This window comes from Salvelinus namaycush, chromosome 26 (genome assembly GCF_016432855.1).
Source record: "Salvelinus namaycush isolate Seneca chromosome 26, SaNama_1.0, whole genome shotgun sequence".
Classification (NCBI taxonomy): Eukaryota; Metazoa; Chordata; class Actinopteri; order Salmoniformes; family Salmonidae; genus Salvelinus; species Salvelinus namaycush.
In genome coordinates this window covers 9,719,163-9,743,708 of record NC_052332.1, presented here as the reverse complement: position 1 = coordinate 9,743,708, position 24,546 = coordinate 9,719,163, and the positions used below count along the sequence as shown (strand labels likewise).

The 24,546-nt window shown below is 41.7% G+C and overlaps 3 protein-coding genes across 3 annotated transcripts; 1 reads left to right on the top strand and 2 right to left on the bottom strand.

Moving 5' to 3' along the window:
• The first annotated feature begins 4,918 nt into the window (after positions 1 to 4,918).
• On the top strand, positions 4,919 to 8,188 carry LOC120020941 (tubulin alpha chain, testis-specific-like). The gene is made up of 6 exons (XM_038964588.1): positions 4,919 to 5,053; positions 5,200 to 5,422; positions 5,538 to 5,686; positions 6,861 to 7,013; positions 7,182 to 7,709; positions 7,823 to 8,188. The coding sequence occupies exons 1-6, from the start codon at positions 5,051 to 5,053 to the stop codon at positions 8,117 to 8,119; spliced, it is 1,353 nt and encodes a 450-aa protein (XP_038820516.1). The 5' UTR covers positions 4,919 to 5,050; the 3' UTR covers positions 8,120 to 8,188.
• A 123-nt stretch (positions 8,189 to 8,311) lies between these two features.
• LOC120021748 (vacuolar protein sorting-associated protein 37B-like) lies at positions 8,312 to 9,948 on the bottom strand. Its single transcript, XM_038965595.1, has one exon. It carries the CDS (start codon positions 9,771 to 9,773, stop codon positions 9,378 to 9,380), a length of 396 nt encoding a protein of 131 aa, XP_038821523.1. The 5' UTR covers positions 9,774 to 9,948; the 3' UTR covers positions 8,312 to 9,377.
• A 1,020-nt stretch (positions 9,949 to 10,968) lies between these two features.
• LOC120021858 (vacuolar protein sorting-associated protein 37B-like) lies at positions 10,969 to 16,961 on the bottom strand. The gene is made up of 3 exons (XM_038965704.1): positions 16,846 to 16,961; positions 12,091 to 12,262; positions 10,969 to 11,069 (listed from the first exon to the last, which is right to left on the bottom strand). Exons 1-3 carry the CDS (start codon positions 16,957 to 16,959, stop codon positions 10,969 to 10,971), a joined length of 387 nt encoding a protein of 128 aa, XP_038821632.1. The 5' UTR covers positions 16,960 to 16,961.
• Between the last annotated feature and the right edge of the window lie 7,585 nt (positions 16,962 to 24,546).

Here is a 24,546-nt window from a genome sequence, read left to right as displayed (position 1 = left end):
GCCCACTGAGTGTACATTCTGAACCTTGTTTGAAGTCAGTAGGTTACATGACCAAGGAGCTATTGAAATGTGAAGGTTTGAAAAATTTATGTAAAAATGTGTGAGATTAAAATGGACAAACTAAAGGGTGTGCAATGTGTAGGGCCACTGGGTGTACATTCTGAACCTTGTTTGAAGTCAGTTGGCCACATGACCAAAGAGCTATTGAAAATGTAAATAAATAATTGTAAAAAGTGCGAGATGTAAATCGACAACAAAAAAAAAAGTGTGTGCAATATGTGTCTATGCCATCGGGTTAGCTAGAACCAGTTTTGAAAGTTGTAGGAGTAATGGTTAAAGAGATATTGAAATCTTAGATTTGTCACTATGTTGACGGTCCCTAACTGCTGTTGGTGGAATATCCAACCTGAATCTGTCTTTACCTTGGTGATTCGGGACAGAGATGCAGGTAGGAAAACGTTGCAGTGTTTACTTTATGCTATTATCTTGGCTGAGCTACTATGTCATGCACCGGGAAACAGACTCCAACATCTCAGAAGAGATAAGGTAAGGTCTTGTCTTTTAGTTTAGCAAGTTGCTTGTAATTAGCTGGATGGCTATAGAGTGGTGCAGTGCAGAACAATTTATTGGATGCGTATGACAGCTCTTCGAATTGCAAGTATAGGACTGTGTTCTGAACGGAGAATTCAGAGCTTCGGGGGAGGGGAATGGGCAGGGTATATGCAAATTAAATACTTAGTGTTTTCTACAGTTTTGGAAGTTATTTAAAATGTGCTCTTTGAGTATTTCTCCAGTAGTTTTCCTCAAGGAGAAACCCACCCCTCCCTCCCTCATTTCTATGTCAAAGATAATAAAATAAAAACACTTTAGGAAATACTACAGTATACTACAGTCCGCAAAAACACTACAGTAAACACTACAGTCCGCAAAAACACGATAGTAATTACTATAGTATTTACTCATCTTTTTTTGCTGCAGCATTTACTGTATACTATAGTAAACTGTAAATACTACAGTATACTACAGCGAATACTACAGTAAAGTCAGCAAAAACAATACAGCGAATACTATAGTATTCCTACCATAGTATACACTATAATATTTTTTCAAATTCATTGAGTTACTGGAGACAAGTGTGAGAGATTTGCGTCAATTCAAATCTGGTATCAGGACAAAATGTGATTCAGAGTCACCGAATATCCTTTAAGTATTTTAATTAAACTCAAGCGATAAATAGTAAATGCAATTTTCGTATATACGGGTTCACTGTAACAACTCGCAGGGTAGAACAGGGAACTCTGGAATGTGCGCAAACAGCAGTTATTATACTATGACAGCCATAGTTCCAACCCGTCCGTTGGCCTATCACAGTAGAGGCTGAGCGTGGTTTAAACTTTGCTCAGCCTATCGCTGGCACTCAGACTGGTCCCAGTCTCTTGGTGCTCTCAGGTGTCCGCATCTGGTCTTTGGGTAGATTAGATCTGTCTTGTGCTGCTCCCCAGATGCTACACTCAAACAGTTCCTTTTATGGTATTGTCCAGTATTCTACCCTCCCTGGTTGGCCTAGAGATATGCACCCCTCCCCTCTCCAGATTGACCACAGCTTTTATAGCATGTCACTCTATGTTGCTCAGTCTTTACACACATACACACACACACAAACAATGCAGATGTAACAAAACAATATTCATCTTCATACAATATGGTAGCGGGCTATAGTGCATAAATATAAATCCTAACACAAGCTGAAACACGTCTGTATCAAGAGGTGTACGTAATACTCTTAAACGAGCAAAGTGGAACAAAGATGACTTCATTCCCCTTACAGAAGATGAAAATAAACTTCATACTCATCTCAGGGGTGTGGAAGATTATGCAATACAACAACTATCAACAACAAAAAAGTTCCTGTTCTTCTCACAGACCGTACAGCATCATCTATTGACATCCTCATACTACATAGGAGCCAGGTGGGAGTTCCCAAAGAAAACCCTCTTTGCCATACTGTCGTCCAACACACCCATCAGGGGATCTGACTGCCTACGGCACTTTACCTCTGTCTGCGGAGCGGAATATCCCGAGCACCTCTGGTCAACTAAACGTAGAAAACAGATGATGAATTTACAAGATCACAAAATGGACCAAGTCGCTAAGTTTATGGGTCATGATATTCGCGTTCCCCATGAATATTATAGGCTATCTGAGAATACCATGCAGCTTGCCAAAGTTAGCAAATTGCTGATAGCAAGCAATAGAAAAGGGACCACATGCATACTAAGGCAAGTCTTTGGATCAGATCGACTTGGATACAGATGAAGACTCAAGAAGACTTCGAAGCAGGATCAGCGAGGGTTGTTCAGAACTCACTCAGTCCGGTAAGTTGGTGACGGTAGATTGGCTGCTTTCGTAAAGCAAGGGGAACACTGTAATGTCGTTACTTGCTAATATGTGGATTTGTTGTTATCCTTATGTATGTGCGATCTTTTTGTGTTTTTCAGGCAAGCCAGAGAAAGAACTGAAAAAATGCACTAAAGAGTCAAGACAGAGCCACCAGAAAGAGCCCCAATAAGACTTGGACGCAGGATCAGAGAACAGCAAGGGTTATTCAGAACTCAGTCAGTCCGGTAAGTTGGTGAGGGTAGACTTTGAGGCTGCTTACCTGACACGAAGTCCCCCCCCCCCCCAATTGTGTGGGAACATCATGTTTATTTGTTTTAATCTTTTTATTTGTTTGCGATTAGGTTTGAAGAGAATGACTCCTCAACCCAAGAGGCCCTGGAGCAGCTGTGAGGAAGCTTAGACTGTGAGCAGAAAAAAGCAGGCGGGTCACCAGGAGCACAGAGCCTGTTTCGGGTTACCAGATTCACAGAGCCTGTTTCAAATTCCCGCTGTCAGGAACCACGTGCACCTGGTAACCCGTAACAGGCTCTGTGCACGTGGTTCCTGACAGCGGGACTATAGACGTCTTAGTAATTCCAGGGAGTAGCTATACACTCTCAGGCCCAGGGAGAGGGCAGGCAGGCGGGCAGGGAGTGTAGGCCTAGAGGCCAGGAGTCAGAGGTCACCAGGTCAATGGGGGCCTGCCTGGAGGTCAGGAAGGCCCCAGGGAAAAGGCTCAAGTGAATAGGTGTTTGAGTGACCAAAGAGCTATTGAAATTAGAATGTTTACAAAATTCATGTAAAATTGTGTGAGATGAAAATTGACAAACTAAAGGGTGTGCATGTGTAGGCTCACTGATTGTACATTCTGAACCTTGTTTGAGGTCAGTAGGTCACATGAACAAAGAGCTATTGAAATTTGAAAGTTTAAAAATCCATGTAAAAACGTGTGAGATGAAAATGGACAAACTAAAGGGTGTGCAATGTGTAGGGCCACTGAGTGTACATTCTGAACCTTGTTTGAAGTCCGTAGGTCACATGACCAAGGAGCTATTGCAATTCAAATGTTTAAAAAAGTTTGGACTTTGTTTACACTCCCTAATTAAACTAGGAATACAAAATGTTGCTCACATTTCCACATGTTTATTAGCGTTGCAAATCGAATTAAGGTCCAAATCGTGAAAATGAGACCTGCGCAATGTTGTGCACAATTTTTCCAACATCATGACACTTATTCGGAGTCTGTGGCACAAGTGGTTTGAAAGCTATTGAGGTTTGAAAGCGCAAATATCCAACCTGAAACTGTCTTTACCTTAGTTCCCGAATCCCCCAATTGCCCCCCAGCAAAATGTGCCTACATTTAGGCTTTTGTTTATGTGTATTTCACTCTGTTGAGGTATACATTGGAGAATAATGCTTGTATGGATGTCAACCCCAATACATGTTGACGTCATCGTCATCAATCAACTGCATTACAGTTAAAAACGACTTTGACTACCACCACCGATTTCTATATGCTAGCTATGCTACCAGCTTATACGAATGGGAGTTAGCATTTAGCAGTCACATTTCTTAACCTGAAAAGGGACAGCTTCCAAATGTTATGCAACGAAACCAGCCAAATATATCCAAATCGGATTTTAGTAACCACATTCTGGGACTGTTAAAATACATAAATAATTATGGATTTGACAAAAATCCACTTTCCTAGATCAGATTTGTTGAATGTGCGTCAATCCAGAGTCCTTGCATTCCATTGATCTCTTTCCAGTAGTTCAACTCATTTTCGCGTCTTTGAAATCCCTACATGAGGTACCATAAATATGTATTTTTTATTTTTTATTTGTGACCTTGTTCTGATAGCCTTGCTTTAAAGTTCTCCATCATGTCTGTTGTCAACCAATCATGTCAATGCGGTGCTATACAGAGCCCTCGCATTGTTATAAATTGCAAAATATGGGAGGAGCAAGGCGATTTGGCCTCTGCAATTGCATCACAACCTCTGTACAGGGCCACATTTCCAGATGAAGCATAAACTAGCGCTCTGCAGCGCCAGCCTGATCTGCAATAAAGTTAGAGAAACAAGTTGACGAAAACGTAACTAAACAAGACATGTTTTAATATCACCTGAAGCAACATAATTATCCTGACTCTAATGACAGGATCATATTTTGCAATCGCCCAAAATAAATGCGATCTCTGACAAGAGACTCCTCCATTTTGCGTTGAAATATATTTATGCCGCGTTCAAAACAATTGGGAATTCGGAAAAAAGCAAGCTCCTACATGGGAAATCGATTTGAAGGGTCATTCAACTCGGAATTCCAATTATTTCCAACCTGAAGATCACTGACGTCGTATTTTTCCGAGTTCCCAGTTGTTTTGAACGCGGAATATGTTTTGTCTGTTCATTAGCCGGGCTCCGTGAAGACGTTAGGCGTAACGAAATTCTTCGAACTTTGCATGATGTGAACGAAGCACGTCACACAGAAAGAAACAGACACAACCAATCGGGTTGAAACAAAGGCGGGGCTCATTCTGGGGTATATATGATCGTGAATCGACGTATTTTTCAAAACAATTGGGCAGTTGACCGCTTGAAATTACATAGTCAAGACCTACGTTTCTTAGCAAACCATAATAACTGCAGGTCATACTTTCTAGAACCGAAATGGTACGTTTTATGTCGAGTGTAACTTTAGTGGCGGTGGCTAGCTCAACGGACGAACTCATTTTGGTCTAGCTAACGTTAGCTGAATTCCCTTGTTTTAGCTAACATTAATTAGCCAGTCAATATAATGATTTCATTTCTACCCACAGCGTGAGTGCATCTCTATCCACGTTGGTCAGGCCGGTGTGCAGATCGGGAATGCCTGCTGGGAACTATACTGCTTGGAACATGGGATCCAGCCCGATGGGCAGATGCCCAGTAACAAAGCCGTCGGCGGAGGGGATGACTCATGCAACACCTTCTTCAGCGAGACCGGAGCGGGAAAACATGTCCCCCGTGCAGTGTTTGTGGACCTCGAACCAACTGTCGTTGGTAAAGGACGAACATAAAGTTGGTATTCAGATGTTAATCTAGGTAACGTTAGCTTGTGAATGTAACTTGTATAAAAAGGCCCGTTTAAGAAATCGAGCCTGAACTGTTTTCGTAGATGAGGTTCGCACCGGAACATACCGTCAGTTGTTTCATCCGGAGCAGCTCATCACCGGTAAAGAGGATGCCGCCAACAACTTCGCCCGAGGCCACTACACCATTGGCAAGGAGATCGTCGACCTGGTGCTGGACCGAGTTCGCAAGCTGGTTAGTAACGTTAGCAGTCATTTTGTTACCCTGATCTGAAGCCATGTGCTTTCAATTCCTAGTTGTGTAAGCTAGCTACTATAGTTGTACAGCAGCGTTTTATTTTTGGGGAACAAATGGATTAACGTTAGCTTATTGTATTGCATAACTCTATGATTATCCATTTTACGAGGAGAACGTGTGCGCTCAAGTTGAGAAATGTACTATTGACTAACCACATTCCATACAAATTTGCGCAAACGAGGCTGCATTGAATACTAGCGGGACTGTTGGGCGTCAATCTTGGGCGGGAACTACGTTACTATTCAAGCGTTGATTGAGATGACCCGGTAGTATTGGGGAAAAGTTGAAAAAACGGACCCCTCTGACGCTGTACGTTAAAATGTGACGTGCCATGACGTAACGTACAGCACGCATAATTGCAACTCATTCTGTGTCGTATAGCCTCTCTCCACCAGGTGTAGCGCTTCTCTCGCAGATTAAAAACAAGAAAAGAACAGGGTAAGGGTGGGATACAAAGTGGATTGTACAACTGAATGCATCATTTTTTTTGCGTCATCACTGCAAGCCAACATGACTCAAAAGCCGTGACAGCGGCTGTTTACTTCTGAAAACAGATGAGCATACTTTGTAATGTTTCTACAACAATACATGTATTACTAGTAAGACGTAATGTGTGTCTTAACCAAAATATCACAGAGGAGACTTAATTTCATCTGACCCTTTAAGGGCAGTAGGTTACCGTGGTAATGCGGCTCAGGCCATGTTTGTGCCTGTCAAGAGTATGTGAGCAGAGAGAAATGAGCGGGATTTGAAAATGGCCTTAACTACGGCTCCTCTCAGTACTCCATCACCTTTTCTACCACTGCTAAAATCCGCTCCACGCTCACACAAAAAAAACTGCTCCAAATTCGCTCCATTCATTAAAATCACAATTTAACTAAAACCCATCTATTTTTGTGACTACCTGGACCTTCCAATTGGCTTGGGTATTAAAACCAAACCATATGGATTTGAATGAAAAGTATGAATTCAAATGCTAGTGAAATGCTTGCACTGTGGAGCCCTTGACCACCTGCCTATGTGGCTGGTGAAAGCCATCTTAGCCACAAATGCCAAAAATCTACATGCGGCGGGTGTTAAACCTGTGAGGCCTGTCTGTTTCTCACCCCAGTCGGACCAGTGCACTGGGCTTCAGGGCTTCCTGATCTTCCACAGCTTTGGTGGTGGAACCGGCTCCGGCTTTGCTTCTCTGCTCATGGAGAGACTGTCAGTGGACTACGGCAAAAAGTCCAAACTGGAGTTTGCTATTTACCCTTCACCTCAGGTATGTCAGTGGTTTAATTTACTTGCTCACATTAATATTTGGTAGATTTCTACATTAGCAGAATCATATTGGCCTTGTCCTGTACTCAATACTTTTCTTCAATATGGAGATGTTTATTATCAAAACGTGACACCAGATGACTATTCTACCTCTTGTGTATGTGTTCAGGTGTCCACAGCAGTGGTGGAGCCCTACAATTCTATCCTGACCACCCACACCACCCTGGAACACTCAGACTGTGCTTTCATGGTCGACAACGAGGCCATCTACGACATTTGCAGTCGTAACCTGGACATTGAGCGCCCCACTTATACTAACCTCAACAGGCTCATTGGCCAGATCGTCTCCTCCATCACAGCTTCGCTGCGTTTCGATGGAGCCCTCAACGTGGACCTGACTGAGTTCCAGACCAACCTGGTGCCATACCCCCGTATCCACTTCCCCCTGGTCACCTACGCACCCATCATCTCTGCTGAGAAGGCCTACCACGAGATGCTTTCTGTGGCAGAGATCACCAACGCTTGCTTCGAGCCAGCCAACCAGATGGTGAAGTGTGATCCTCGCCATGGCAAGTACATGGCCTGCTGCATGCTGTATCGGGGGGATGTGGTGCCCAAGGATGTCAATGCTGCCATCGCCACCATCAAGACCAAACGCACTATCCAGTTTGTCGACTGGTGCCCCACCGGCTTCAAGGTAAACAAGCAATGGTTTATTCATTCACAATGATCTATGTTCCTAAACCTTTTCAAGTACAATTGGTCAGTCAGATTATTATACTTTCCCCCTTTTTTTCTTGTGCCCTGCAGGTAGGTATCAACTACCAGCCACCCACAGTGGTGCCAGGTGGAGATCTTGCCAAGGTCCAGAGAGCCGTTTGCATGTTGAGCAACACCACAGCCATCGCTGAGGCCTGGGCTCGGCTCGACCACAAGTTTGATCTGATGTACGCCAAGCGTGCCTTTGTGCACTGGTATGTGGGAGAGGGTATGGAGGAGGGGGAGTTCTCTGAGGCCAGAGAAGATCTGGCTGCCCTGGAGAAGGACTACGAGGAAGTGGGAGTGGATTCAGTGGAGGGAGAGGCTGAGGAAGGAGAGGAGTACTAAACCCTGACCTACTTATAGACCAATGTTTTACTGTCAATTTTAATAAAAGTTCTTTGGTCTATTCTCCTGTGGCTTTGTCCTGAATGATCATTTCAAACCCTTTCAAGTAAGCAGGAAAATATGGCAGTATCTTCTGTACCAAGTTGATGACAAACAGACCACACCGTATCAATTACAAAAAGTTTATTGATTATTATGGAAAGTGAGCAAGTCAACCAGTCTGCTAGTCTAGCATTAGTTAGTTCCTAATGGAGTATAAAACAGGTGTCATACTGGGGGGGCCTTTAAATATTTCTACACATTTCATATTTGAACCCCCATATGCTTTCTTTACTTGAGGTGAGCTGTTCTGTAAGTGCAACCGGGGAGAACCCACTAGAGATACAGCTAGGTGTAATCTCTTCCCCACTAGTGGGTGTAGTGCATAGAATAAGTTATTAAAATAATTGAATAGGATCAATCACTGATTGTAGCCTGGCTGGCAAGCACACAGCCCATCAGGGAAACAATTACTTAGGCATACAAACACTCCCTACCCTGGACCAACATCAATTCCAGTTGGGAAAGCTCCTTCTTATACCAGTATACAAAACCACACATTTGGGGTGGATATGAATCTATCTCAAAAGAACACAGTACATTCCTAGGCTTGTCTAAGACCTTTTTGCACCTGAACTCAACCAGCAAAGAATTTTGAAAGCAAGACTCATCAATTAGTTATGCTGCCATTCAGTACATTTTGAATTTAAATAAATGTATAATTCTGTTCATTGTTGATGGACCAGCTCTATTTGACCATACAGGACACCTTTTAGAAGCATAGGAACTTTTGAGCTAACTATGTTATACCAACCTCTGTGCGCATGCATGTAACCCACACACACCCTTCAGTCAAGGAGAGGGACCTTTAGCTTACAAAAACTCATCTATACTGCAAGTTACCATAGCTGATATACACAGCATATCTACCAGACAGATGGTTAGGTTTAGCTGTGTGTTCGGAAGATTAAATCAGAAAGTTAGTCTTGGAATAAAAACACTAAAAGAGAACCAACCCCTAATGTACCGTCCAGGCTGTAGTCACTGGACAGAGTCCGTCTGTGAGAGCCTCTGAGAAGCTGGTCAGAGGAGGTTTCCCTCAGTGTTACTGACAGAGGGGCTGTAATTGGTTAGGTCACCAACCCTCCAGTGTGCCACAGTCACAGGTCAAAAGGTAGGGAAGGTCATCCGTGGCGTTTCTATGGAGATGGACACCGCCTCACTGCATGATGAAGCCAGTCCTGGGGGGCAGGTGTGGAGAGGGGGAGATGAGGTGTTGCTGGGGGGTTTGAAGGTAGGGCTGGGGCATGTAAGGGCAGCTGGGGAAAGGCATTGGGGGATAGGGGGCGACTGGATAGGGTAGGCCGCTGTGCTGAGGGGAGGGAGAAGGGGCAGCTCGCGTGGATTGGGGGGAGGGGGCCCCATTGGTAGAGGGGAGGTCCTGGGGTCGGCTGGGCTGGGAGGGAATCTGGGGGGGCCGAGTGAGACCCTTCAGCGCCAGCTCTCTGAGTTTGTCAATCTTGACGCGGCGCAGGTGAGCGAGATGGCGCCTCCGCTGGTAGTCGTCGATAAAGCAGTCGAGAGGCAGCTCTCCATCCAGGAACGAGTCTGCCATGTTCTACACAGAGACGGCACAAGCATACACACGTATTATTGTACGTGTAGCAGGGGTGAAAGTAAGCCTGTACGGTAACCCGGCAAAATAAATAGTGAGGGTATGCCGTACTGGTAAAACATGAACCTATAATTAAAACTAGGCTTTACACTCCTTTTTTATCATTACCGCATGTCTGAGGCATGAAAAATGCAAATGGAATTGAAAACGAGTGGTATAGCCTACACTCCAAAATCCGAAGTGGTTAAATGAAAACACTGACATTTTGCCAAGGCAGAGAGGAGTGGCGGTACAGAGACGTGCACGGACAGAAGGGACACATACATTCTGGCCTAATAACAATCGGCAAATGTCATTACACTTTTTGGTGTAACATGTCGCGTTCCATTCACCACTGTTTGGAGAATGGAATGTGTGAACGTGCGCATGTAGCCTAGTAAAGCCCTTTGAAGTGATTGTTTGACAATCAGATAAAAACCATGACTGGTTGTGTTCATGCCCCAATAAAAGGTAATACATTTTAAAAGTTAAATGACAAGTCTTTATGACAAGGCCCACAGAGATCCTATTGAATTAATATGGATTTGATATCAGATCGGTAAGCTGTCAGAGCAGCTTACCGATCGCTGCAGCTGTACACAGCCCATCTGTAAATAGCCCAACCAACTACCTATCTCATCCCCATATTTGTTTAAGTTTTTCTGCTCTTTTGCACACCAGTATTTCTACTTGCACATCCTCATCCCACATCTATCACTCCAGTGTCAATAGCTAAATTGTAATTAGTTTGCCACTATTGACCTATTTATTGCTTTACCTCCTTACTTCATTTGCACACACTCTATATTTCTATTGTGTTATTGACTGTACGATTGTTTATCCCATGTGTAACTCTGTTGTTTTTGTCGCACTGCTTTGCTTCATCTTGGCCAGGTCGCAGTTGTAAATGAAAACCTGTTCTCAACTGGCCTACCTGGTTAAATAAAGGTGAAATAAAAATAAAAATGAAATAAAATATGTAATTCTATGATTAGGCCCATAAAAAAAATGTTGGTGCACGTGCAAATATAGGAGATCCTGTACCGGGAAGAAATGAAGTCTACTTTCACCCCCGAGTGTGTACATGACTGTATTGATCTGTGTTCGTATGTAGTTGTGAGAGCGTATTGTAGCATAAGTGTAGTTGTTGAGTGTATTATTGTGTGTCTCTCACCTCAGTCTCTTCCTCTATCTTGGCTCCCTCAGCTTGCAGCAGAGCCAGCAGAATGTCCAGAGAACTGTTCTCTGAACCAGGGTCTGAGAGAGAGCGAGAAACAGTTAAAAAACACTAAAAACAAACACTGATCACCACACAGTGAATCACTGTCCTGAATCTAAGTCGTGACCTGATTTCTGGGGCAGGGCTGTAATGTGATGGGACTACAGTAGCTGGCTGGCTGGGCCATTCAAAGGACACAAAGCAGCATTGAGTACAGGAAAGCTAGGGGTATCAGGTAACAGCTGACTGACACAGTGATCACTAGATGGCCATGCTAGAAAGGACAAAGAAAATGTATTGAAGATCAAGCACATTAGATATCTGTTCTTGATTTAGGGTTTAATGTTAGGGCTTAGGTTGGTGGTGGAAACTGTGGTTAAAAAGTAGGGCCGGGACGATCGCGTAACTTGTTAGTACTGTGGAAAGGAAACAAAACATGAAGCGGATTTAACTTCTTTAGGAAAACAGCCCTAATGTTGGAAACAAAAATAATTATGTTGTCATCCAGAGTCACATTATTTATTTTCCAAACTATATCACACAATATTTTACATACAGCAGGTTTTTAAAAGACCAAAGAGTTTGGCATGCTTCGTGTTTGAATTTTTGACATGGGGAAAAAAAACATTGCGATACTGGTATCGTCACAGCCATATTAGAAAGGCTGAGTGCTTCCCTCCTTTCTATCGTGGCCATGTGACAACCCGAAGGACAGAGGATCAGTATCTTGGAACGACAACTGACTGAACTGGCTAGACCAGGCAGACATGTAGGTGGTGGAAAACAGTCAGCTACCAACACAGACACAGAGAGAGAAAGACTAGTCTTTCAGAGAGCAAGAGTGCACGGACTGAGATGTAGAGACAGATACTGTGGACTTAGAAATGTGGACTAGCTAGGGCTCTTATCGAATGTGGACTTGCTAGCGTTCTTATCTAGCGTGCACTAGCTAAAGCTCTTACCAAGTGTGGACTAGCTAGGGCTCTTACAGAGTGTGGACTTGGTAGGGTAGCGTGCTAGGGCTCTTACCAAGTGTGCACTAGTTACTAAGGCTCTTACCGAGTGTGGACTTGCGTAGCTGGTAGTTGTCGTAGAGCTCCTGTAGGTGGCGGTAGCGTGAGGTGAGCTGGTTCTTCTGCAGGTCCAGTCTTGGCTGCAGCTGGAGGTTCTGTTCAGCCAGGCTGATGTTACTGCCCAGGGTCAGCTCCTTCACCTGCTGCACCTCACGCATCTATAACACACACAGTGACATAGACATAAACACACACACCGTACACACAGGGAGAGAGGTAAAAGGGAGATAAGGAGACAGAGGGAAGGTGGGGTCAGTAGCACTAAACACAATACATGCAGACAGAGAGAAATTCACCCAGCCAGACCTCCACACCGTGGTATGTAGACCTATAGGTCAGGGACAAGCCAGCTTAGAGCCTAACCGCTGGAGGTTAAATATGAGTCTATTCTTATGGAGGACACTGATTACTCCATACCTTTATTGAGTGCTGTGTTTTAGCCCTACATGGCCACAGCCCTGCACCGGCTCACTATAGAGTTCAGCAGGCTATCATTGACAGTGTTTAAACTGTGTTTGACTGTGTTTGTCCTGTATTGATTTCACTGCCCTCAGAGCGATCAGAGCTCTGCTTTCTACAGTGATACAATGCAGATATAGTAGCCTACGACTCGTGTGTCTATTACAGGGATTTATAATCTGCATGTAGGTTTTGGTGAAGGGGATTATAAAGATATCAGTACTAATGAACTAAGCTATAATTAAATCATAAATAACATGGTTGGGATAGTATGCTGCCATGAAGCCAGAGTAGCAGGCACTAGACAGCCTTCCAGCCGTAGAGGCAGCCACAACCACAGATTTGCATCTCTGCTCACAGGTTGTTTGCGTAAAGCTATTTCCACATTGGTGGGTAAGGACTAGCATCTTCCACCAGCGTCATGGTGGGGAGTCTCGATTCAGCCACATACAGTACCGGTCCAAAGTTTGGACACACCTAATCGTTTCCCTTTTTTTTCTTTATTTGTACTATTTTCTTCATTGTAGAATAATAGTGAAGACATAAAAACTATGAAATAACACATGAAATCATGTAGTAACCAAAAAAGTGTTAAACAAATCAAAATATATTTTATATTTGAGATTCTTCAAAAGTAGCCACCCTTTGCCTTGATGACAGCTTTGCACACTCTTGGCATTCTCTCAACCAGCTTCATGAAGTAGTCACGTGGAATGCATTTCAATTAACAGGTGCGCCTTGTTAACTTCTCTAGGGTAGGGGGCAGCATTCGGAATTTTGGATGAAATGCATGTCCAAATTCAACTGCCTGCTTCTCGGGCCCAGAAGATATGATATGCATATAACTGGTAGATTTGGATAGAAAACACTCTAAAGTTTCCAAAACTGTTAAAATAGTGTCTGTGAGTATAACAGAACTGATTTGGCAGGCGAAAACCTAAGAAAAATCCATTCAGGAAGTAGTTTTTTTGTTGGTTTTGTAGTTTTCTATTCAATGCCAATACAGAATCCATTGACTTAGGACTCAAATTGCAGTTTCTATGCCTTCCACTAGATGTCAACAGTCTTCAGAAATTGTTTCAGGCTTGTATTCTGAAAAATGAGGAAGTAAGAGCAGTCTGAATGAGTGGACCCTAAAGTGTCACAGAGCTTTTTCATGCGCGAGACCGAGAGAGTGCCTTTCTTGTTTACCTTTTAAATTGACAACGTTATTGTCCGGTTGAAATATCGATTATTTAGGCTAAAAACAACCTGAGGATTGAATATAAACATCGTTTGACATGTTTCTATGAACTTTACGGATACAATTTTGATTTTTTTGTCTGCCTGTTTTGACTGCGTTTGAGCCTGTGGATTACTGAAGAAAAAGCACGAACAAAACTGAGGTTTTTGGTTATAAAGAGACTTTATCGAACAAAAGGAACATTTATTGAGTAAATGAATGTCTGCTGAGTGCAACCATATGAAGATCATCAAAGGTAAGGGATTAATTTTCTCTCTATTTCTGACTTGTGTAACTCTTCTACTTGGCTGGTTACTGTTTGTAATGATTTGTCTAGTGGGCTATGTTCTCAAATAATCGTACGGTATGCTTTCGCCATAAAGCATTTTTTAAATCTGACACCGTGGTTGGATTCACAAGAAGTTAATCTTTAAGCCTATGTAAAATATGTTTTGTTTTCTGAATTTTTATAATGAGTATTTCTGTATTTGAATTTGGCGCCCAGCAGTTTCACTGGCTGTTGAAGAGGTGGGACGCTAACGTCTCACATACCCAAGAGAGGTTAAAAGTTAATTTGTGCAATTTCTTTCCTTCTTAATGCGTTTGAGCCAATCAGTTGTGTTGTGACAAGGTAGATACAGAAGACGGTGAAGGAAAAGCAGTCAACAAGTGCTCAGCATATGTGGGAACTACTTTAAGACTGTTGGAAAAGCATTCCTCATGAAGCTGGTTGAGATAATGCCAAGAGTGTGCAAAGCTGTCATCAAGGTAAAGGGTGGCTACTTTGAATAATATAAAATACATTTTCATTTGTTTAACACTTTTTTGGTTACTACGTGCTTCCATATGTGTTATTTCATAGTTTTGATGTCTTCACTATTATTCTACAATGTAGAAAATAAAGAAAACCCCTTGATTGAGTCGGTGTGTCCAAAGTTGACTGGTACTGTACGTATCTACTGGATATACAAATACAGAAAATGAAGAAGCCAGAAGACAGATTTCCCAAAACCTACACTACACAAGGCTAGCTAGGGATGGAGAGATGATGAACAACATAGTGGCAGAATGCTGTACAGTTTTTGAAAACACTGACATCCGTCCTCTGCTCCAGCTTCTCCAACCTAATGTGTGTATATCGGTGGCGTTGGATAAAAGATGATAAATGTCCATCTTGCACGGACTAATAAAGTATATCTTATTTAACCAGATGTCAACAGGCTGTGAGAGGTGTTTATAGGGCTGGGCGATATGGCCCAAATATTATAGCACTGTATTAAAAATAAATAAAAAATGACGATATGACGTTATTTTATATTTTTTATAATAAAAGTTCTAAATTTGCGTTATGAGTAGTGCGTGACCCTAGGGTGGCAACACATACATTCTAAGTGATTTCAATGGGTCTTTCTCCATACTGATTGTTTTATACTGTTCAATTCAACTTCAACCCCCAAAAAGTCATCATTTTCATTAATTTCTGCCTTTGAGATCATCTCCACACTGCCACGTAGGGCTGCACGATATGGGCAAGTAATCTGGGCCTTATTTTTAACCAAATGTTGCAATTTGACTTGTGATTTAGAGCAAAACACTTGTGTTAACTGTTAGAATCATCGGAATATAATGTATATTCTAAATATAGTTAGAATATAATGGTGGGCACTTTTAATACATTGTTGTTTGACATGACAACGAATGAAAATACCAGGGTAGGAAAAAATATGTTGAGGTGTTTCATAGGGGACCCTATAATCTTTGGCTACATAGTTTTTTTTGGCTCCTATTGAATGTGTTCTCTTAGCTACTTCATGTAGCTAACATATTCTTGCTTTGCGTTTGCCTCTAATTTAGAAGTCACTGTTGCAAAAACAACATGCTGATTTAGGTCTACACAATCACTGGTATTATCAGGCTGTATAGCTAATTACGCTTGCTCTGACTCAGTACATTTAATAGCTAGCTGGCGATTAGCATTAGCGGCTAACAACTTTTAGGAACAACTTTCTAAGAAAAGACAAACTAGCTGTTTGCAGATGTAAGAAACACAAGATAGTGTAATTATAGAACGCTAGTATATTTATATTAAGAAGCAAAGTGACAACTGCATCGTTGTCATCAACAGTGTTGCATATGCTGCATTGACCATGCAGACTGAATGCAAGTGTCTCGTGGTTGAGGAACGTCAAAATGCGCTCCTTGAGTGACAGGGGGCTTGGCTAGGTCCGTGTGGAAAGCGGCATAGAGAGTGGAGATAGATGGCTCAAGTAGCGAAGTAAACTATACAAATGGACGTTACACACTGCGTTTCACATTTAACAAACCAAACATTCAAATACAGATATAGAAGGCAAAGTAAAACCCCAAACCGGTCCGTGCATCAATACCGGTATACCGCCCAGCCTTAGGTGTTTATAGTCATAATATATCTGCGTATGAACCTGCTGTGCTCTGTGTGCTAAATGTGTCAAAATGATGACTAAAGAGGTGTGCTCCACCTAGGTTACTCAATAGGAAAACCTCTCCCAACGTTTCACAGATGTCGCACCTTCCAGAGAGCTGATGACCGGTTGTCTTGTGTGTTTTCTTAGCATATAATATGAAGCAAATACCACCACTACTAGGTACCATAAGACAGATCAGGGACCAGGTCCCTTCAAATCTGTTCAGTTCCTAAACGCGGGTGGGTCCATTACTTCTGTAAAAAATGGACATCAGATGGCATTTGTGCCGTAATGACAATGCCGCAATACCATTTGTGACCTGCTATATGTACACAAACAGGGTTATTGTCGAAAGTGATTCGACAATAGAAAAATGGAAATAGCATCCACAACACAGGTGCCAAATGTCGAGTACAGTACAAGGAGCACGCTTCTCAGCTGTGCTGCAAAGAGGTGGATGTTGATGAGCTTGCTCAATGCATTCAGAAGGGATTTATGAATGAAGCCAGGTCTGCCTGACGACATACATAAGTGCACAGCTAGCTAGATGTTTTGATTCTGGTTAGCGTTACTAGGGATAATTAGCTAACGTTAGCAAAACACAATGGAAACTTACCTCGTCCATTTCTTTGACAATATCATTTAGTTTTTCATCGTCTTCAAGCAACTCGTTTAATTGAGTCATTGTGAATGAGCTGAATTTATCCGTGAGTTCTGCCATTTCACCCATGATGGTTGTTGTCTATCGATCAGTCTAGCTACAGTTGTTTCGGCTCAGAACAGAGAAGTGTTTGGATCACAAACCGGAAATAGGGACGATTTCTGGCAAATCAGAAGGGAGTGTAGAAATCATGAAAATGGCTGTGGAATGTCTGATGTAGTTAGCTGGCAACTTTTTCAATAAACATTATCTTTACTTGTATGCTAGTTCTTTGTTCCTTAAAAACGTATCTGAGAAGACCATTACGTTATTAGGTTGTTTAAATGCCAAAGGATAAATGCTCAGGGCTAAAAAAAGTCACACAAAATTCAGACAAGACCTGTAGCATATTTGCATACTATTTTATTAACATGTGTTTGTAAATCTTCACAATACAAAGTAAATATACTCTGAAATGTATACATACTTTCATAAAGGTGAATGCACTGAACGCAAAAAAACGAATAAATGCTATAAACCAGGGGTCCCAAATTACATTCAGCCGCGATTCGATTTTTTCTTGAACGTAGTTGAACATAGTTATACATCCTTTGTACACTGCAAATTGACCGCAAGAAGCTCAAACAGATACAGTATTTGACAAAAACAGAATAATTTCAAACCTTGATTACATTGGGATACGATCACATATGTCTCTATTTATGCGTGGGAATAATTGGTAACAGATTTCCTAAATGAACATCACTTTCAGATGATTTTTTAATTTTATGTCCCAAAAAATTATAATAGAGAGAGAGAGGCACAAACACACACACACAGAAACTAAAATCTAAATGCAACATGTAAATTGTTTGTCCAATGTTTCATGAGCTGAAATAAAATATCCCAGAAATGTTCCATCCGCACAAAACAAAATGTCTAAAATTTTGTGCACAAATTCGTTTACATCCCTGTTAGTGAGCATTTCTCCTTTGCCAAGATAATCCATCCACCTGACAGGTGTGGCATATCAAGAAGCTGACAAAACAGCATGATCATTACACAGATAAATGTTAATTTATCTATCATAAGCCGCCACCAAGGTTGTTTTAGAGAATTTGGCAGTACGTCCAACCGGCCTCACAACCGCAGACATTGTGCGTAAGGCATCATGTGGGCGAGCGGGATGCCGATGTCAACATTGTGAACAGAGTGCCCCATGATGGCGGTGGGGTTATGGTATGGGCGGGCATAAACTACGGACAATGAACACAATTGCATTTACCAATGGCAATTTGAATGCACAAAGATACATTGACGAGATCCTGAGGCCCATTGTGCACCTTTTTTTAAGGTATCTGTGACCAACAGATGCATGTCTTTATTCCCAATCATGTGAAATCCATAGATTAGGGCCTAATGAATTTATTTCAATTGACTTCCTCATATGAACTGTAACTCAGTAAAATCAATGAAATTGTTGCATTTTGCGTTTATATTTTTGTTCACTGTATAAATAAATATACAAATATACAAAAGTATGTGGACACCCATTCAAATTAGTGGATTCGGCTATTTCAGTCACACCGATTGCTGACATGTGTATAAAATTGAGCACACAGCCATGCAATCTCTATATACAAACATTGGCAATAGAATGGCCTTACTGAAGAGCTCACCTTCAACGTGGCACCGTCATAGTATGCCACCTTTCCAACAAGTCAAGTTGTCAAATTTCTGCCCTGCTGGAGCTTCCCCGGTCAATTGTAAGTGCTGTTATTGTGAAGTGGAAACACCTAGGAGCAACAACGGCTCAGCTGCGAAGTGGTAGGCCACACAAGCTCACAGAACGGGACTGCCAAGTGCTGAAGCGCACGTAAAAATTGTCTGTCCTCGGTTGCAACACTCACTACCGAGTTCCAAACTGCCTCTGGAAGCAACGTCAGCACAATAACTGTTCGTCGGGAGCTTCATGAAATGGGTTTCCATGGCCGAGCAGCCGCACACAAGCCTAAAATCACCATGCTTAATGCCAAGCGTCTGCTGGAGTGGAGTAAAGCTCACCGCCATTGGACTCTGGAGCAGTTGAAATGCGTTCTCTGGAGTGATAAATCTGGTTTCCGACGGACAAATCTGGGTTTGGCGGCTGCCAAGACAACGCTACCTGCCCGAATGCATTGTGTCAACTGCCAACTATAAAGTTTGCTGGCAAAACACCAGTCTCAACGTTAACAGTGAAGAGGCGACTCCGTTCCTCTGTCCAGTGTGTGTTCTTTTGCCCATCTTAATATTTTATTTTTATTGGCCAATCTGAGATATGTCTTTGTCTTTGCAACTCTACCTAGAAGGCCAGCATCCCGGAGTCGCCTCTTTACTGTTGATATTGAGACTGGTGTTTTTTAATGAAGCTGCCAGTTGAAGACTTGTGATGCGTCTGTTTCTCAAACTAGACACTCTAATGTACTTGTCCTCTTGCTCAGTTGTGCACCGTGGCCTCCCACTCCTCTTTCTATTCTGGTTAGAGCCAGTTTGCGCTGTTCTGTGAAGGGAGTAGTACACAGCGTTGCACGAGATCTTCAGTTTCTTGGCAATTTCTTGCATGGAATAGCCTTCATTTCTCAGAACAATAATAGACTGACGAGTTTCAGAAGGAAGGTCTTTGTTTCTGGCCACTTTGAGCCTGTAATCGAACTCACAGATGCTGATGCTCAGAAAACTCAACTAGTCTAAAGAAGGCCAGTTTTATTGCTTCTTTAATCAGGACAACTGTTTTTAGCTGTGCTAACATAATTGCAAAAGGGTTTTCTAATGATCAATTAGCCTTTTAAAATGATAAACTTGAATTAGTAAACACAACGTGCCATTGGAACACAGGAGTGATGGTTGCTGATAATGGGCCTCTGTATGCCTATGTAGATATTTCATAAAAAATCATCCGTTTCCAGCTACAATAGTCATTTACAACATTAACAATGTCTACACCGTATTTCTGATCATTTTGATGTTATTTTATTGGACAAAAAATGTGCTTTTCTTTAAAAAACAAGGACATTTCTAAGTGACCCCAAATTTTTGAACAGTAGTGTATATACAGTTGAAGTCAGAAGTTTACATACACTTAGGTTGGAGTGATTAAAACTCATTTTTCAACCACTACACAAATTTCTTGTCAACAAACTATAGTTTTGGCAAGTCGGTTAGGACATCTATTTTGTGCACGACACAAGTAATTTTTCCAACAATTGTTTACAAACAGATTATTTCACTCATAATTCACTGTATCAGAATTCCAGTGGGTCAAAAGTTTACATACACTAAGTTGACTGTGCTTTTAAACAGCTTGGAAAATTCCAGAAAAGGATGTCATGGCTTTAGAAGCTTCTGATAGGCTCATTTACATAATTTGAGTCAATTGGAGGTGTACCTGTGGATGTATTTCAAGGCCTACCTTCAAACTCAGTTCCTCTTTCCTTGTCATCATGGGAAAATCAAAATAAATCAGCCAATACCCCAAAAAATTGTAGACCTCCACAAGTCTGTACCACGTTCATCTGTACAAACAATAGTACGCAAGTATAAACACCATGGGACCATGCAGCCGTCATAGCACTCAGGAAGGAGATGCGTTCTGTCTCCTAGAGATGAACGTACTTTGGTGTGAAAAGTGCAAATCAATCCCAGAACAACAGCGAAGGACCTTGTGAAGATGCTGGAGGAAACCGGTACAAAAGTATCTATATCCACAGTAAAATGAGTCCTATATTGACATAACCTGAAAGGCCGCTCAGCAAGGAAGAAGCCACTGCTCCAAAACCACCATAAAAAAGCCAGACTACGGTTTGCAACTGCACATGAGGACAAAGATTGTACTTTTTGGAGAAATGTCCTCTGGTCTGATGAAACAAAAATAGAACTGTTTGGCCATAATGACCATCGTTATGTTTGGAGCAAAAAGGGGGAGGCTTGCAAGCCGAAGAACACCATCCCAACCGTGAAGCACGGGGGTGGCAGCATCATGGTGTGGGGGTGCTTTGCTGCAGGAGGGACTGCTGCACTTCACAAAATAGATGGCATCATGAGGCAGGAAAATTATGTGGATATATTGAAGCAACATCTCAAGACATCAGTCAGGAAGTTAAAGCTTGGTTGCAAAGGGGTCTTCCAAATGGACAATGACCCCAAGCATACTTCCAAACTTGTGGCAAAATGGCTTAAGTAGAACAAAGTCAAGGTATTGGAGTGGCCATCACAAAGCCCTTACCTCAATCCCATAGAAAGTTTGTGGGCAGAACTGTAAAAGCGTGTGCGAGCAAGGAGGCCTACAAACCTGACTCAGTTACACCAGCTCTGACAGGAGGAATGGGCCAAAATTCACCCAATTTATTGTGGGAAGCTTGTGGAAGGCTACCCAAAATCTTTGACCCAAGTTAAACAATTTAAAGGCAATGCTACCAAATACTAATTGAGTGTATGTAAACTTCGGACCCACTGGGAATGTGATGAAAGCTGAATAGAAGCTGAAATAAATCATTCTCTCTACTATTATTCTGACATTTCACATTCTTAAAATAAAGTGGTGATCCTAACTGACCTAAGGCAGGGAATTTTACGAGGATTAAATGTCAGGAATTGTGAAAAACTGAGTTTAAATGTATTTGGCTAAGGTGTATGTCAACTTCCGACTTCAACTGTGTATATATATAAACATTCAGTACCAGCCAAAAGTTGGCACACCTTCTCATTCAAGGGCTTTTCTTTATTTTTACTATTTTCTACATTGTAGATTAAGACTTTAGACATCACAGCTATGAAATAACACAAATGGAATCATGTAGTAACAAAAAAAGTGTGAAACAAATCAAAATATATTTTAGATTCTTCAAAATAGCCACCCTTTGCCTTGATCACAGCTTTGCATTCTCTCAACCAGCTTCATGAGGTAGTCACCTGGAATGCTTTTCCAACTTGAAGGAGTTGAAGGAGTTCCCACATTTTTTAAATTTATTTTTATATATTTAACTAGGCAAGTCAGGTAAGAACAAATTCTTATTTACAATGACAGCCTACCGGGGAACAGTGGGTTAACTGCCTTGTTCACATATGCTGAGCACTTGTTGGCTGCTTTTCCTTCACTCTGCGGTCCAACTCATCCTAAACCATCTCAATTGGGTTGAGATCAGGTGATCGTGAAGGCCAAGTCATCTGATGCAGCACTCCATCACTCTACTTGGTCAAATAGCCCTCACACAGCCCGGAGGTATGTTGGGTCATTGTCCTGTTGAAAAACAAATGATAGTCCCACTAAGCGCAAACCAGATGGGATGGCGTATCACTGCAGAATGCTGCAGTAGCCCTGCTGGTTAAGTGTGCCTTGAATTCTAAATAAATCACAGACTGTCACCAGCAAAGCACCCCCACACCATTACACCTCCTCCTCCATGCTTCATGGTGAGATCCACACATGGGGAGATCATCCATTCACCTACTCTGCGTCTCACGAAGACACGGCGGTTGGAACCAAACATCTAAAATTTGTACTCAGACCAAAGGACAAATTTTCACCGGTCTAATGTCCATTGCTCATGTTTTTTGGCCCAAGCAAGTCTCTTCTTCTTATTGGTGTCCTTTAGTAGTGATTTCTAAGCAGCAATTCGACCATGAAGGCCTGATTCACGCAGTCTCCTCTGAACATTTGATGTTGAGATGTGTCTGTTACTTGAACTCTGTGAGGTGCAATCTGAGGTGCAGTTAATTGCAGATTTTCCTGAGGCTGGTAACTCTAATGAACTTATCCTCTGCATCAGAGGTAACTCTGGGTCTTCCTTTCCTGTGACGGTCCTCATGAATGCCAGTTTCATCATAGTGCTTGATGGTTTTTGCAACTGCACTTGAAGAAACGTTCAAAGTTCTTGACGTTTTCCGGATTGACTGACCTTCATGTCTTCAAGTAATGATGGACTGTCGTTTCTCTTTGCTTATTTGAGCTGTTCTTGCCATAATATGGACTTGGTCTTTTACCAAATATACCACCCCTACCTTGTCACAAAACAACTGATTGACTCAAACACATTAAGAAGGAAAGAAATTCCACAAATTAACCTTTAGCAAGGCACACCTGTTAATTGAAAACATTCCAGGTGACTACCTCATGAAGCAGGTTGAGAGAACGCCAAGAGTGTACAAAGCTGTCATCAAGGCGAAAGGTGGCTACTTTGAAGAATCTCAAATATAAAATATATTTTGATTTGTTAAACACTTTTTTTAGTTACATGATTCCATATGTGTTATTTCATAGTTTTGATGTCTTCAGTATTATTCTACAATGTAGAAAATAGAAAAAATAAAGAAAAACCCTGGAATGAGTAGGTGTGTCCAAACTTTCAACTGGTACTATATATATATATATTTATAATATATATATATATATATATATAGTGGTGTAAAGTACTTAAGTAAAAATACTTTAAAGTACTACTTAAGTTGTTTTTTGCTTAGCAGGACAGGAAAATGGTCTAATTCAAGCACTTATCAAGAGAACATCCCTGGTCATCACTACTGCCCTCCACCTGGAAGACTCACTAAACACAAATGCTTCATTTGTAAATTATGTCTGAGTGTTGTAGTGTGCCCCAAACCAGAAGGCACAAGAAAATCATGCCTTCTGGTTTGCTTAATATAAGGAATTTTAAAGTATTTATACTTTTACTTTTGCATATTTTAGCAATTACATTGACTTTTGATACTTAAGTATATTTAATATCAAATACTTTTAGACTTTTACTCAAGTAGTATTTTACTGGGTCACTTTGACTTTTACTTGAGTCATTTTCTATTAAGATATTGTTACTTTTACTCAAGCATGTTAATTGGTAAATTTTTTCCACCATTTTTAAAAACGTTTAATATATATTTTTGTATATAAATCTACAGATCAATTTGCAATCAGGAATTCAATATATTTTTGATTGTTTCTTTTTTTTCTTCTCTTGTACTAAATTGTGGTGATGGGGGGGGGGGGGGGGGGGTACTAATGGAGAGAAACTATAATCTTGTATAGTTTTGGGGACTGCCAAACTGGTTATATGTGTCTATGTGCTGTCAACCTACAGTACGATTTAGTTGCCTAAGTAATAGAGACAAGAGTGTGAGTGTTTGTATTGTTGCGGGTCTCGTTGAGTCTTAGAGGTCAGATAGCATCCATTCATAGATCTTCAGATGCAGAGGGATTCTGAGGGAGGCACAGTCAGGTGCAACAGCCCAGGTTACACACACACACACACACACACACACACATACACACGCTCTTACCCTCATGACCTCACACAATCACAATATCACGAGCATGCACAAACATAGTTTCACACTTCACAACCATACTCCCTGAACAGCAATGTAGACAATAGTTCCTTGACTGCCAAGAGCAGGATCACAAAAGGGGAAAAAACACATGCACGAACATACCCGCTTGCAGACAGACAGACAGACAGACAGACAGACAGAACGGCAGAGGGAAAATGCTACGGGGTAATTAGAAAGGCGTAGGGGGAGGGTTTGTGTGTTTGAACGGTCACAAAAAGTGAATGGATTGTGGTGGGGTTGAGACCAGGTGAGACAGGCGGAGAGTGTTAGCTGGAGAACGAAGAACACCGTGTGTAGGACGTTTTGTGCTGTTAAAAA